General features: G+C 45.1%; 1 protein-coding gene across 1 annotated transcript in view; it reads left to right on the top strand.

Annotated features, from left to right (window-relative positions):
- macf1a (microtubule actin crosslinking factor 1a) overlaps nt 1-15,777 on the top strand; it is a gene marked incomplete at its 5' end in the record, with an annotated part of 244,075 nt that overhangs the window by 103,558 nt on the left and 124,740 nt on the right. Inside the window, 2 exons of the mRNA XM_084152246.1 lie at nt 1,087-1,164; nt 1,795-1,887. Of these exons, the coding sequence (XP_084008372.1) occupies nt 1,087-1,164; nt 1,795-1,887 (171 nt within the window). The remainder of the gene's footprint in view (nt 1-1,086; nt 1,165-1,794; nt 1,888-15,777) is intronic.

Raw genomic sequence — 15,777 nt, 5'->3', positions numbered from 1 at the left:
CCATCCACTCTTCTCTCACTCTCCACATCCCCCTTCCCCTCTGGACGGTAGCAGCTCAAGGGTGTGTCCTCGCTGAGGAGGGTGTGTGTGTCCCGAGCCCCCCCGCTCATCTTGCTCGGGGGGGAGGAGGAGGATGGAGCTCAGGGAGTATGTTTGACCTCCAACCCTCACGCTGATTCTCACCCCATAGACAGTGTTTTAAGACCGCATGTGAGTGGAGTGCTGGATAGGAATTCCAAGACACACATTTACACACTCAGATGTTCCACACAAGCATTTTCTCAACGTTTTCCCGTTCAACCACACACATTCTCAAAGTCACAGTTGCTTGACACATGTACAAACATTACACACACACATCATCACTACAAGCAATACAAAATGATAACCAGACAAAATCTCCTTAGACATTCCTTCTAAGGTTAAATAGCATTAAACATTTTCAGTTGTGTCAGCATCTTGGCTGGGGCCTCTTCTCCGCCTGACCCTTCCCTCACCTCTCTTCCTCTGCATGGAGTTCTCGGTTTGGCCTGAGCGCTCCTTATAGCCCTGCTACAGTGCTTGTTCAGTACTGGTACTGTTGACTGCAGTATACCTAACCCAGCCCAGCACAGTGTGACACACACTCCTGCATCTTGCACTTCTAGCAGCTTTGCTGTGTGTGTTCTGCCAGACTGCCAGTGATTGTCTGAGTGTGCGTGTTTGTGTGAGTCAGCCAGCCAAGGATTGCCTGTGTTCGAGAGAGCGGCAGTGAAAAAGTGTGTGTGTTTTGAGGAAGGTAATAGACTGCTTAAACCAGCATGGTTTGCAGATGTACATTTTCTGGTTTGCAGAATGTTTTTCCCGGGTTGTTTCCTGCTCTGCTGTGAGGATGCTTGTTGGCATGTCTTTGACAACAGTTGAAGACAGCGCCCTCTAGGATAATGCCATGTCATTACAGCGGCATATGCATAGTTTTCCTCTCACTGCACTTTGAATTGGGAATGACACTTCTCACCGCTTATCTCTCTCTCTCTCACTGGTCAGCATTGTGACTGTGAGAAGATCTAGATTTTTTTCCTACACCTTTTCTTTTCTGTTTTTCAGCCCAGGGAAAAGGGTCGCATGCGATTCCACCGGCTCCAGAATGTCCAAATCGCCCTGGACTTCCTCAAACAGAGACAGGTACAACTGACACACACACACACACACACACCTGCCGCTCTCAAACCCACTCAATATTTCAACAGGTACTCATGCTCTCAGAAATACACATTGAGCTGAACTAAGCCATATTTGATGACATCTGCGTCAATAAAACGTTTCGTTTGGTTTATTTGACCATTTGAAAAGCCCATACAAAGCACATCCATAAATAAAATCATTGAAGTGACCTTTCTCTCTATCTCCTGTCCCACTGTGTCAGCGCCTTATGACTGGGGCTCCCAGATGACCATAGTCACACCTCACGTATCACTAACCATGCTGCACCTCTCTCTTAGAGACACCTGCTCTTACTAGACATGGGCTGCATCTCAGTAGCCTTTAGTGGCTTCCTCTCCTTGTTTCATTGCTTTTATGTGCACTGATACGAGAAAGCAGGATGGAATATGGAGGGTATTCTCACCTCACACAAAAATATAGATTTTGTAGTATTCAATGTTGCAGTAGGGAGCAAGAAGTCATGTCTGGTTAATAACATGGAGCACATGGGTACCCAACTCCAGTCCTCTTATAGTTTTCTGTTCTATGTCAAATCTTTAATAGGTTTACCACTAGGCCTGGTGTTTAATCCTCCCATTCTACATGTTTCAGGTCAAACTGGTGAACATCCGGAACGATGACATCACAGACGGCAACCCCAAGCTGACGCTGGGCCTCATCTGGACCATCATCCTGCACTTCCAGGTCTGTGCTGCTCTATGTGTTCTATTTCTATGTTGAGGTTGGCCACCCTGCTCTATACATTGTGTTGTGTTCTTATGTTGTGTGTACACGGCACGCTGACTACTTCCTGCTGGCCTCTTGCCAGGTCCACCTCACAACAGAGGTTTCTAATCTCAAGGATCTTTTCCTGGTTAAATTAAGGTTAAATAAATTAAAACAATGACACCTCCAAACTCCTTAACGACGCCTCCAAATTGGATCTGTCTTTGCAGGGAAAGCGATTATGACTGGCCGGCCTCACGGCAGTCAAAAAAATGGTTAAGATCAAATCATACATCTAATTACCTTGAGTACCTGTAGCGGTCCTGTGGGTGGGTGGGTGCAACTGTCCTGTGGGGGAGTATGGCAGTATGGTGGGGGGGGCTCGGTCAGAGGGGAGGGGGGGCTCGGTCAGAGGGAGGGAGGAAGGAGGGGAGGGTAAAGGTCATCCTACTATTTTCCTTTTTGTTTAAGTTCATGACTGAGTGAGGGTGGGGGGATCGAGGGTTAATATGACTCCTTACTGTTTTCTTTGTCCTCTGTCCAATATAAATGATTTAAAAAATAAAAACTATCACTATGTTTTACAAGTAAAAATATATTTCTATGTTGTGGCTAATCTCTGTTGGTTTGTGAGTCTGCTATGGAACCAAATGCACAAATAACTTTATTAACAGCACTCTTGTCAAATAGAATTTACAGTTCTGCAAATCATGATAATTGCCACCTTCTCATGACATTTGTTAGTGAGGCTGCTATTTTTGGTAACCTCTGTCCATATGGGCTAAAGGCGTAGTCATAGTTCCTTGGCCTGCTGTGGCCTATAGTGTAGTTAGCATCACTTGGAGACAGAGGCAGAGGTGGTGACAATCCTTAGAGCTTGTGGTGGATGTTGATCTCTCAGCCATGTCTTCTGCTGTCATATTGGATTGGTGGGAGTACCAGGGTTGGCTCAGAGGCTATATATTTGTGTATGCGCACAGCTAGATAGTTCTGTGCCAGGAGCAGACTAGATTTAGGAGTCTTTAGTGTATCTTGTCAGTGTGGGAGTTTACTTGAGTTGTTGCTTTGTTTGTAGATGTTGTTCCATCCTGCTTGTTGTGGAGACAGAGATGGCTTTAGGGAAGCCTCATATGGCTATAGTTTGGTGTTTCGTGTGTGTGAGTGTCTGTGAAAACACTTGTAGTAGTGTTTAAAAGCTGGATTCGAGTGGCTGTGTGTCACATAGTTTTCCTTGGCATGTCCTTGTGCTGTTGTGGAAAATACCCACCAGGCAGGGCATTGCAGTAGGTCAGGCCAGGTTTTAAAGCAGTGGCACCATAGAGGGGCACACACACATCTGGCCACAGGAACCCAGGGGTGAAACAACAACATGTTTGGACACAAATCAGTAAAGCGAACCCAAATCTACTCTTCCTGCATCCTTGACACAAATCAAAGATCTTCAACTAAATGTTCTCCTTTTTTTGGGGGGGGGGTTGGCGGCGGCAAACTTCTCTATAAAAGTTAGAAAAATAAATGAGAGTATTTGCCAGTATTTTGACAGCTCAAGTACCCACATTTATTATTAGGTTTACAATCAGCTACACTTCCCATGAACGACCACTAGGATGTGCTCTGGGTAGAACAGAGCGATTATGATGATGACATCACCTCACAAGGTGACACTGGCAAGCCGGTTGCCATGGAGACACCCCGCATGACTACGCAGCCACTGCAATCAGCATGATTCAGTAGAACGGTGTGAGCCGGGAGGGAAAGAGGGAGGGTGGTGAAGTGATGCAAATTGAGGGATAGAGGTAGAGGGGGATAACCCAGCACTGATGGACAGAATGGGGGCTGAAAACTACTGTTGCACTGAAAGAGAAAGAAGAGGAGGAAATGAAAGAGGGAAGATGGAAGGATAGAGCAGTGGGTTTACAGTTGCAGTTGAGGATAAATGTAATCAAATCAAACCATTTTTATTTGTCACGTGCTTCATAAACAACAGGTATAGACTAACAGTAAAATGCTTACTGACGGGCCAAACAATGCAGAGAGAAAAATAGAGAAATAGTTGGAAAATAGTAACATGAGGAATAAATACACAATGAGTAATTATAACTTGGCTATATACACAGGGTAGGTACAGAGTCGATATGGAGTGGTACTAGATAATTGAGGTAGATATGTACAGTGCCTTGCAAAAGTATTCAGACCTCTTGGATTTCTTCACATTTTATTACGTTACAAAGTGGGATTAAAATGGATATGTACTTTTTTTGTCAACAATCTACACAAAATACTCTGTTCAAGATAAATACAAAATGCATAACTACACTGAACAAAAATATAAATGCAACATGCAACAATTTCAAGGATTTTACTGAGATACAGTTCATATAAGGAAATCAGTCAATTGAAATAAATTCACTAATCTATCGATTTCACATGACTGGGAATACAGATATGCATCTGTTGGTCACAGATACCTTAAAAAAAAAAAAAAAAGAAGGTAGGGGCGTGGATCAGAAAACCAGTCAGTATCTGGTGTGATTTCTGAATAACTAACCCTTCCTCTGTCCCCCATACATGCATAATCTGTAAAGTCCCTCAATCAAGTATTGAATTTTAAGCACAGATTCAACTACAAATACTTTTTGAAAGCCTCATAAAGAAGAGCAGTGATTGGTAGATGGGTGACAATAACAAATCAGACATTGAATATCTCTATAATCATGATCAAGTTAATATTTATGCTGTGGGTTATGTATTAAACCACCCAGACACATCCTTCTGAACTGAGCTGGAGGACAGGAAGGAACTGCTCAGGGATGTTACCATGAGGCCATTTGTGATTTTTAAAACAGCTACAGAGTTCAATGGCTGTGATGGGAGAAAACTGAGGATGGATCAACAACATTGTAGTGACTCCACAATAATGACCTAAGTGACAGAGTGAAAAGAAGAATACAAATATACAGAATACAAATATTTCAAAACATGCATCTTGTATGCAACAAGGCACTAAAGTAATACTGCAATACCATTTTGGGCCTAAATGTAAAGCCTTATGTTTGGGGCAAATTCAACAAATCACTGAGTAACTGCCTCCGTATTTTCAAGCATAGTGGTGGCTGCATCATGGTATGGGTATGATTGACATCAACAAATACTGGGGAGTTTTTCAGGATGAAAAGAAATGGGATGGTGCTAAACACAGGCAAAATCCTGCTTCAGTCTGCGTTACACCAGAGACCAAGAGAGGAATTAACCTTTCAGAAGGACAATAACCTACAACACAAGGCAAAATCTACACTGGAGTTGTTTACCAAGAAGACAGTGAAGACAGTGAGTGGCCAAGTTACAGTTTTGACATAAATCTGCTTGAAGATCTATGGCATGTTTTGAAAATTGCTGTCTAGCCATGATCCCCACAACATCTTGATATAGCTTGAATAATTTTTAAAATGGGAAAATATTGCATAATCCAGGTGTGCAAAGCTCTTCGAGACTTACCCAAGAAGACTCACAGCTTTAATCGTTGCCAAAGGTGTTTCTCTATTGAGTCAGGGAGCTGAATACGTCTGTAACGACTATTTTAGTTATTGCATTTTTATTAAACTTTTTTAAATGTTCGCATTTTTCTTCCACTTTGACTTGAGTATTTTGTGTAGATTGTTGACAAGAAATGACAATTCAATCCATTTTAATCCCACTTTGTAACACAATAGAACGTGAAGAAATCCAAAAAACATCTGTATTTACTCTGGTGAAGTCTTCTCTTGATTGTTGACTTTGACACAGATACGCCTACCTCCTGGAGGGTGTTCATGATCTGGCCAACTGTTGTGAAAGGGTTTTTCTTCACCAGGGAAATAATTATTCTGTCATCCACTGTTTTCCGTGGTCTTAACAACAGGAGCAACAACAGGGCCCTTTGGTGTTCCTGAGCTCACCAGTGCGTTCTTTCTTTTTAAGAATGTACCAAATAGTTGATTTGGCCACACCTAATGTTTTTGCTATCTCTCAGTGGTCCTCTGTAGCTCAGCTGGTAGAGCACGGCGCTTGTAACGCCAAGGTAGTGGGTTCGATCCCCGGGACCACCCATACACAAAAATGTATGCACGCATGACTGTAAGTCGCTTTGGATAAAAGCGTCTGCTAAATGGCATATTATTATTATTATTATTATTATAGATGGGTTTGTTTTGATTTTTCAGCCTAATGATGGCTTGCTTCACTGGCAGTGACATCTCTTTGAACTTCATATTGAGGGTTAACAGCAACAGATTCCAAATACCACACTTGAAATCAACTCTAGACCTTTTATCTGCTTCCTTGTAAATGAACTAATGAGGGAATAACACACCGCTGGCCATGGAACAGCTGAGCAGCCAATTATAAAAAGTGCTGTAATTCCTACACCGTTTACCCGATTTGGATGTAAATACCCTCAAGTTAAAGGTGAAAGTCTGCACTTTCAGCTTATATTCATTATTTAATTTCAACTCCAATATGGTGTGGTAGACAGCTAAAATAATAACAACTTGGTCAATGTCCAAATATTTATGGACCTGACTGTATGCTTTGTTTAATATACTGAAAACAAACTTAAAGATACCAAAAACAATTTAGTACAATCAATGTTACTAAATATAATGTCTGTCCATGGGACTGATTGTGTGTGTGTGTGTGTGTGTGTGTGTGTGTGTGTGTGTGCGCAAGTACATTATAATTTTTTGATTCACCGTACTTGTAGACTAGTTGAACGCCAATGCCATCCTCCTCTCTTTCATGTTGGCAAAAGGTCTTCTAGTTTTTGTTGTCATAGGCTACCGGCTAGCTAGCTACTAGGCTACATCTAGGCTACATATTGAATTTCAATCATCTCAGGCCACTGGCACAACATATTAATGTATTCTTAGAGCAGAATCGCAATCATAATCATTGGCCTGTGCAGAGAATTAAGTAAAAACCACAAGTCCAAATCCCCATCTCCGTCCATGGCTTAGGAAAGGGTCGATTTAGCAAACTAGCTACTGCAGGACATCAACACAAGCTGACCAGAAACAGCCACATTTTTCTGAAAATGACATTTGCTTAGGAAGTGATTTGATTGGTCTGAAGCCAAATCCAAACTGGCCTCCCTTGGGGGGGCGTTTTGCTGCACCAGGACAACCCACAGTTGAGCTCAGCTCAACGCTGATTGGCTAATTATTTTTATCAAGGGAGGCCAAATTCTTGCTGCCATCAATCAATCAAATGCTACGGCGGCAACATGTTATACCCGTTTGGTCAAGACAGCATCAGATACATTGGGTACACATACTGAGACAGAGGGGCGCTGTTTCCTTCACTTGGATTATTTCTCCGGTGAGATTCAGCCACTTGCGAATTGATGGAAAATTATGAAAACACAGAGAAATTATTTTATAAATTGGATTGGTCAAATATTTGGGGAAGCCTGGCTTCGCTTGGCATCCATGAATACACGCCACTGAGTGCTATGTCAATTCAGTAGGCTTACATCTGCCCTGATGCAACAGTGGTGCAAGGCTGGCTGCAGCTCCTTTCTTTCACCCCTTGGGGTCACCATTTATCCCAGCATCATAGATGACCTGGCACACTAACAATGCTCTCAGCCTACTGCACTCCCTCTCACAATCCCTGCCTCTCCTGAGCTGTGGCGGCATGCGATTGGCTAATCCACTCTAGTCTGGCTCTTTTAATTAATGCTTCTGTAATTCTTCCCCTGAAGAACCTTTAATACAAAATACATCATCATGACCCAACTGACCCTACCAAAGCACAGATCTAGGACCAGCTTACCCTATATATTTCCAAATCTCTGTCATTTACAGGCGAAACATCAAAACTGACCTCAAATCAGCTAACAACCTATATTCTCTTTAAATGCTAATTATGTTGTGACAGAAAGAATTGCCTGATAAAATACTCTCATTTGCGATATGATTATCTCTAATGGAGCTGGTCCAGTACAGTATAGGTTCCCTGAGGGGGTCAAGTGATGGGATTCAGGTAGCTAGTTGGAGGTTTCCAGCCCATTATAGCATAGCCATGGGGAAGGCCTGAAGGCCTCAGGGACCTGATTAGTGTCTGTTTTCCACTGTGGGGGTAATGGAAGAGCTGTGGATTGGACCAATGTAGCCTATCTATCATCACTGGAGAATACTCTGTATTTATTATGTTTCTATTGGTATTTATTTTTGGGCTGTGGGTAGAGCTCTATGCTGCTATGCAAAGCCTCAGGTCCGTGTGTGTGTTTTCTTGATGTGGGTGGGGGTTCCTTAATGTGGGCTTGTGACACGTGTGTTCGTTGTGTGTGTGTTTGCTCGCACAGTCCACCACCCACACACAGTGAGATGTTGAGTGTCTAAGGTGTGTGAGAGTACAGTGTAAAGGCTTTAACAAACCACATGACCATACTGCATCAGTGTTGTGTTATGTGGGAGACAAGGTTGTCACGTCTTGGAGCCTGTGTGTTAAAAAGGCTTATCAATGAAAGTGATGGATCCTTAACTGGTGCAAAGGCTCTTTTGCATTTCTCTCTCTCTGTCTCTCTGTCTCTCTGTCTCTCTGTCTCTCTGTCTCTCTGTCTCTCTCTCTCTCTCTCTCTCTCACACACACACACTCTTGCCACAACTTTGGAAGTATGCTTGGGGTCATTGTCCATTTGGAAGACCCATTTGCGACCAAGCTTTAACTTCCTGACTGACGTCTTGAGATATTGCTTCAATATATCCACATAATTTTCCTTCCTCATGATGCCATCTATTTTGTGAAGTGAACCAGTCCCTCCTGCAGCAAAGTACCCCCACAGGATGATGCTGCCACCCCCGTGCTTCACGGTTGGGATGGTGTTCTTCGGCTTGCAAGCAACCACCTTTTTCCTCCAAACATAACGATGGTCATTATGGCCAAACAGTTTTATTTTTGTTTCATCAGACCAGAGGACATTTCTCCAAAAAGTACGATCTTTGTCCCCATGTGCAGTTGCAAACCGTAGTCTGTCTTTTTAATGGCGGTTTTGGAGCAGTGGCTTCTTCCTTGCTGAGCGGCCTTTCAGTTTATGTCGATATAGTACTTGTTTTACTGTGGATATACAGTGGGGAAAAAAAGTATTTAGTCAGCCACCAATTGTGCAAGTTCTCCCACTTAAAAAGATGAGAGAGGCCTGTAATTTTCATCATAGGTACACGTCAACTATGACAGACAAAATGAGGAAAAAAAATCCAGAAAATCACATTGTAGGATTTTTTATGAATTTATTTGCAAATTATGGTGGAAAATAAGTATTTGGTCAATAACAAAAGTTTCTCAATACTTTGTTATATACCCTTTGTTGGCAATGACACAGGTCAAACGTTTTCTGTAAGTCTTCACAAGGTTTTCACACACTGTTGCTGGTATTTTGGCCCATTCCTCCATGCAGATCTCCTCTAGAGCAGTGATGTTTTGGGGCTGTCGCTGGGCAACACGGACTTTCAACTCCCTCCAAAGATTTTCTATGGGGTTGAGATCTGGAGACTCCAGGACCTTGAAATGCTTCTTACGAAGCAACTCCTTCGTTGCCCGGGCGGTGTGTTTGGGATCATTGTCATGCTGAAAGACCCAGCCATGTTTCATCTTCAATGCCCTTGCTGATGGAAGGAGGTTTTCACTCAAAATCTCACGATACATGGCCCCATTCATTCTTTCCTTTACACGGATCAGTCGTCCTGGTCCCTTTGCAGAAAAACAGCCCCAAAGTATTATGTTTTCACTCCCATGCTTCACAGTAGGTATGGTGTTCTTTGGATGCAACTCAGCATTCTTTGTCCTCCAAACACAACGAGTTGAGTTTTTACCAAAAAGTTATATTTTGGTTTCATCTGACCATATGACATTCTCCCAATCCTCTTCTGGATGCACTCTAGCAAACTTCAGACGGGCCTGGACATGTACTGGCTTAAGCAGGGGGACACGTCTAGCACTGCAGGATTTGAGTCCCTGGCGGCGTAGTGTGTTACTGATGGTAGGCTTTGTACTTTGGTCCCAGCTCTCTGCAGGTCATTCACTAGGTCCCCCCGTGTGGTTCTGGGATTTTTGCTCACCGTTCTTGTGATCATTTTGACCCCACGGGGTGAGATCTTGCGTGGAGCCCCAGATCGAGGGAGATTATCAGTGGTCTTGTATGTCTTCCATTTCCTAATAATTGCTCCCACAGTTGATTTCTTCAAACCAAGCTGCTTACCTATTGCAGATTCAGTCTTCCCAGCCTGGTGCAGGTCTACACTTTTGTTTCTGGTGTCCTTTGACAGCTCTTTGGTATTGGCCATAGTGGAGTTTGGAGTGTGACTGTTTGAGGTTGTGGACAGGTGTCTTTTATACTGATAACAAGTTCAAACAGGTGCCATTAATACAGGTAACGAGTGGAGGACAGAGGAGCCTCTTAAAGAAGAAGTTACAGGTCTGTGAGAGCCAGAAATCTTGCTTGTTTGTAGGTGACCAAATACTTATTTTCCACCATAATTTGCAAATAAATTCATTAAAAATCCTACAATGTGATTTTCTGGATTTTCTTTTCTCAATTTGTCTGTCATAGTTGACGTGTACCTATGATGAAAATTACAGGCCTCTCTCATCTTTTTAAGTGGGAGAACTTGCACAATTGGTGGCTGACTAAATACTTTTTTGCCCCACTGTAGATACTTTTGTACCTGTTGCCTCCAGCATCTTCACAAGGTCCTTTGCTGTTGTTCTGGGACTGATTTGCACTTTTCCCACCAAAGTACGTTCATCTCTAGGAGACAGAACGCATCTCCTTCCTGAGTGGTATGACGGCTGCGTGGTCCCATGGTGATTATACTTGCGTACTATTGTTTGTACAGATGAATGTGGTGCCTTCAGGTGTTTGGAAATTGCTCCCAAGGATGAACCAGACTTGTGGAGGTCTACCATTTTTTTTCTGAGGTCTTGGCTGATTTCCTTTGATTTTCCCATGATGTCAAGCATGGAGGCACTGAGTTTGAAGGTAGGCCTTGAAATACATCCACAGATACACCTCCAATTGACTCAAATGATGTCAATTAGCCTATCAGAAGCTTCTAAAGCTTTGACATCATTTTCTGGAATTTTCCAAGCTGTTTAAAGGCACAGTCAACTTAGTGTATGTAAACTTCTGACCCACTGGAATTGTGACACACTGAATTATAAGTGAAATAATCTGTTTGATAAACAATTGTTGGAAAAATTACTTGTCATGCACAAAGTAGATGTCCTAACCGTCTTGCCAAAACTATAGTTTGTTAACAATACATTTGTGGAGTGGTTGAAAAACAAGTTTTAATGACTCCAACTTAAGTGTATGTAAAATTCCAACTACAACTGTGTGTGTGTGTATATATATCTATATATCTCACCAATATTCAATAAATCGGATGCAATATTGTAAGGAAATCTCATGCATATCTGATCATTTGTGGCCATTCTCATGATGTCATTGTCACAATTTAACAAATTAACATTTGAAGCATATTTCTTGGACAATTGCTGTTTCGGATGACAATTTATAAGAACGTGTGGAAAAATGTCACTTTTTAATTTCCCAGCTATAAAACAGTCTATTGGCGGATTTATCATATCGGTAAGCTTTGTCCCCCCAAAAATCGGAATCCATATCAGACCAAAACAAACATATTGTTCGGGCTCCAAGTGTGTGTGTGGCACACCAAGACCTCGGAGCTCACAAACAGCAGAGTGTGCCAGAGAGAGAGAGCGAGATGGAGGGAGGGAGGGAGCCACGAGGAAGCGGATAGAAGGAGGAGGAGAAAAGAGGGAGGGAGGGAAAGAGAGCAGGAGAGAGCTAGAGCAGCAGCAGGCTGTGAAGCTGCAAGCAGCCTGAAGATAAAGCGTTTTTCTCTGTCGCTGCCTTCGAGCGAGGGAGAGAACAAACGAGAGAAGCCACCGAGAGAGCGAGAGGAATACAGGCTGCCTGCTGTTACTGTGTCTCCCGGCTTTCCCTGGATCTACGGGTGTCGGCTCAAATGCACACATAGAGGATTCATACACTCACACACATACACAGCTGATCAGAGGATCGCTCAGCCCTGCAGGCACACACACACCCTTGCTCTCTCTTCAGCTGCACACACACACACACACACATTTCACTTCTCTCCCAGGAACACCGTATAAATTGGATCAATCCGACCATGCCTGTCTGACGGGGACCTTGTTCTCCCTTCATCCGGATCCCCCTCTCCTCCTTCATTTCTCTCTATAACCAGCCAAGGATCTCCAGACCACTGGACTTATCATCTGCCTTTGCCTTACCCAGTCAGCTGCTCGTTTGCAGGCAGCGTCAGGAGGACAGCTATAGCTGGGGACACTGGACCTACCCTCACAAAGTCTAACCCAGTTTAGCCTCCTGTAGCCTAGCCTTCTGTAGTCTAGCCCAGCCACCACTGGTAATTTGATTAACCGGACCAGACCAGACCAGAGGAAACGAGTGGAGAGGGAGTGCCTTTTTAACCAATCGCCTGTCTATCTGCTTGGTTGTCTGCAACTAGACCCTCTTTGCATGCACGCTTGTGGACTCATACTGGGAACACATACAGACCTGGATGAGCGTGTATACTGGAGCAGTGTCGCGACGAAGACTGCAGCAGGGATAACGGAAAAAGCCTGCCTGGCTGAGAGACAGTGACAAGGATAGAGACGGACTGAGGGGTTAGTGATTGGATAGCACCAGCCACCAGCACGATCTCCCAGCAATCCTCCGTGGGAGGGAGGATAAGAGCAAGGCCGCTATCCAGAGGGGAGCCACGTGACGTCTGGAAAGCTAAAGGGGGAGTCTCTACTCCCTAACTCGACGTGCTCTGGATTTTAACCTGGTACAGTACCAGAGACAAAGCTACAGGAATCACTACCAGAGTTGTCTGGCTTTTCTATGAGACAACGCTACAGGTATCTCACCACTCCTAATGCAATGTGTGATTGCAGTCATTGAAGGATTGTCGACGAAGGATAATGCAGGACACCTACAGTTCAGTATCTCATCACCTCTCTTCCTGGTTCCATGGTTACCCGTATCACCTGGAGACTTCCAAGTCAGCACCATAAAGTTGACTTAACGCTCATCTAACGCCCCCAGGAGGTTTCCTTCGTACTAAGACAACAAAGACCTCTCTGTGGTTAACAACCGTGTGAACTGAAGGATATCAAGCATCACATGACACAGCGACTCGATGAACAGGGGGGATCGTGGGAGATGGCGAGGAGTCTGAGCCGCCTCCGTCGAGGCTCTGATTGAGGTTTTTAACAAGCTGTCGGAGTGTTGGCTGACTGTCCACTATCGCCAATCTCCAATCTGGATAGTGGATACTAGCATGCTGCCGCGGCAGAATGGGACACCACCAGCTACTACAGGGCTAAAGCTATCACTGCTACTACTATGAATTTTGTTGACCGTTAAGGCGCTGATAGCAATAACATTATCGAAGGAGCGGAGAGGTATTAATAATATATGATTCTGGATACTTGGAGGCGAGCCAGGATAGTACAGGAAAGTACTTGGATTACAGTACCCCCGGAACTACAGGGAAAACCAATTGCAAACAAACTGCGTGTGTGTATGTGTGCAGGGTGGCGGAAACAGAGCAGAATTGCAGATGACGTGAGTTTTCTTTCCGCTGCCGAGCGACTGGGATGATGTGCACTGAGTCAGACACACTGCATGTGTGAGAGTATGTGTCCATTTGTGTGTGTCTGCACTGCAGCTCCCTCGCAACACACACTCTAAGAAATTGCAGATATGAGATGAGACAAGCACTGATTCCATCGCAGGCAACGGCAGAGACCCCACGGACTACTCGAACACACACACGTTGTGTGCGCGAAATGACTGATTAGCTGAAATGGACACATCTGCAGTGCTGTGACTCACCGTCTCCTACCACAAACTCTCCTAGCCTCATTCAACATGTAGTATGTATGAGCCACATTGACTTTCGTTCTCACCTGCCAAACCTTAGATGACTGAACTACCAAAGCCTGAGCCAAATCGATTTTCTCTTACGCTGTGCTTAGTCTGCTGACATGTTTCTGCCTCGGTTGTCCTTGAAGTGAGTGCTGGGACCCTGCTGGGACGTCTGTGACCTGCCCATAGAGGCGTAGCGACATTGGGGGCCTTGGAGAGCGAGCAAGAGCAGTCAGGGCTGACCATGGTGTTGCCTGAGCCTGTGTGAAGTGAGGCAACAGGTGCAGAGAGAAGGGGAGAGGAGCACCTACGGAGAGACGAGAGCTGTGACACGCAAGCCTGCAGCAAGCACCTCGGCCGGGTGGACTGAACCAGACACTGTGAGAAAGTGACGAGCCCACGTCCTCGCTCTTTCATTCTGTCATTTCCTATGCTCCTGGCAAGCTACCAGAGCTAAACCTGCTATCGCTAACGTCGCACCGAGAGCAGGGGTCACATTGGTATTGGATTCGTCCGTCACTCTCTGCTACTCTTATCTGCCTGTCCAACTGAGCACTTCTGTTTTGCTTTCTATTTTTGCCTCCTCTGCCCCTCTTCCCTTCCCTCCATCATTCTCTCCATCTGAGATGGGGAGCTCTATGGGTTGTGTGAGGCCTCCTAGGGAGGGAGGACACGGCTTCCCCCCACTGTCCCCAAACCCCAAACGGCGGCTCCGCTTCCGGCGGAAACGCAAAGGAAAGAAGCACCAGAAAGGAGGGTCGTCGGTAGGCTCGGAAGTGGAAAGCATAAGGATAAGCAACATACCAGAGGATGAGGAGGATGAGGAAGAGGACAAAGGTACTGTCACGGAGGCAACCACAGCGTCGTTCAACACTATGAGTGACATCGGAGCCAAAATCACCAATTTAACCGTGCCTCATGCTCAAACTCAATCCAGACTGCCCCTGTCCAGTGCTCTCTGTGCTGATTCCACGAGTGACAGCATGGGTGGGTTGGGTGGTAGCAGAGTGCTTTCCCCTGAGCCAAGCCCAGTGTGGAGAAGGGTGTCCTACCCCAGAGCTGGGAGTGAGGAAGGGGGGACGAGCAGTACCATAGAGGCCCCAAGCAGCCATGGGCAACCCAGTGAGGACCCCAACCCGACCGCAGACCCAGCTGTCCCATCCCAGGTGCACACCACCCCTGGCAGGGGTCAGGTCTGCAAAGTCAGGGAGCGAGAACAAGGGGTCCTGGAGAGGCCTTGCATACTAAGACCCAAGAAAGACAGGGAACGAGAAAATAAACGTGAAAAAGAGGAGAAAGAGGAGGTGGAGGATGAAGGTGGGGGTGGGGTAGTAGGGACGCTAGGGGTTGCTTTTAACACCCCTCTGGAAAAGGATCGCAAAGGGGTGGTCCACATTCGTGAGGTGGGGGGCCTGCTGTGTGTTGTAAGGACAGTCTACCCCAGTGACTTTGGGTCCCCGGTTTGGAGAGGGGACAGTTACCATGACAAAGAGGTAGAGGTACGTGCCGAACCTCCAGCCTTATCCCCAGTGACTGGGAACATCCTCAAAGTACAACTTTCTGAGGAGGACATCATGAGAGCCAAAATTGACGCCTCCTGTCCCAATAAGACCGCTAACCGTCTGGGGACCCAGGAAACTACAAAAGTCAAGGAAGGCACAGTGACTGGAAACAAAGTACAACTCTCTGAGGAGGACAGCAGGAGAGCCAAAATGGATGCCAGGGCCATTTTCCTTATGGGTACCCAGGAAACTACAAAGGGCAAGGAACTTAGTCTGGATAAACCAGCCCAGGTCCAAGAAGGGGCCTCAATACAGTCCCCAATGGCTAGGAACATCCTCAAAGTACAACTCTCTGAGGATGACACCAGACGAGACAAAATGGATACCTCCGGTCCCCATAAGACCACT

This window comes from Coregonus lavaretus (assembly GCF_964263955.1).
Source record: "Coregonus lavaretus genome assembly, chromosome: 3".
NCBI lineage: Eukaryota > Metazoa > Chordata > Actinopteri > Salmoniformes > Salmonidae > Coregonus > Coregonus lavaretus.
This window is presented reverse-complemented; position numbering and strand designations above follow the sequence as displayed.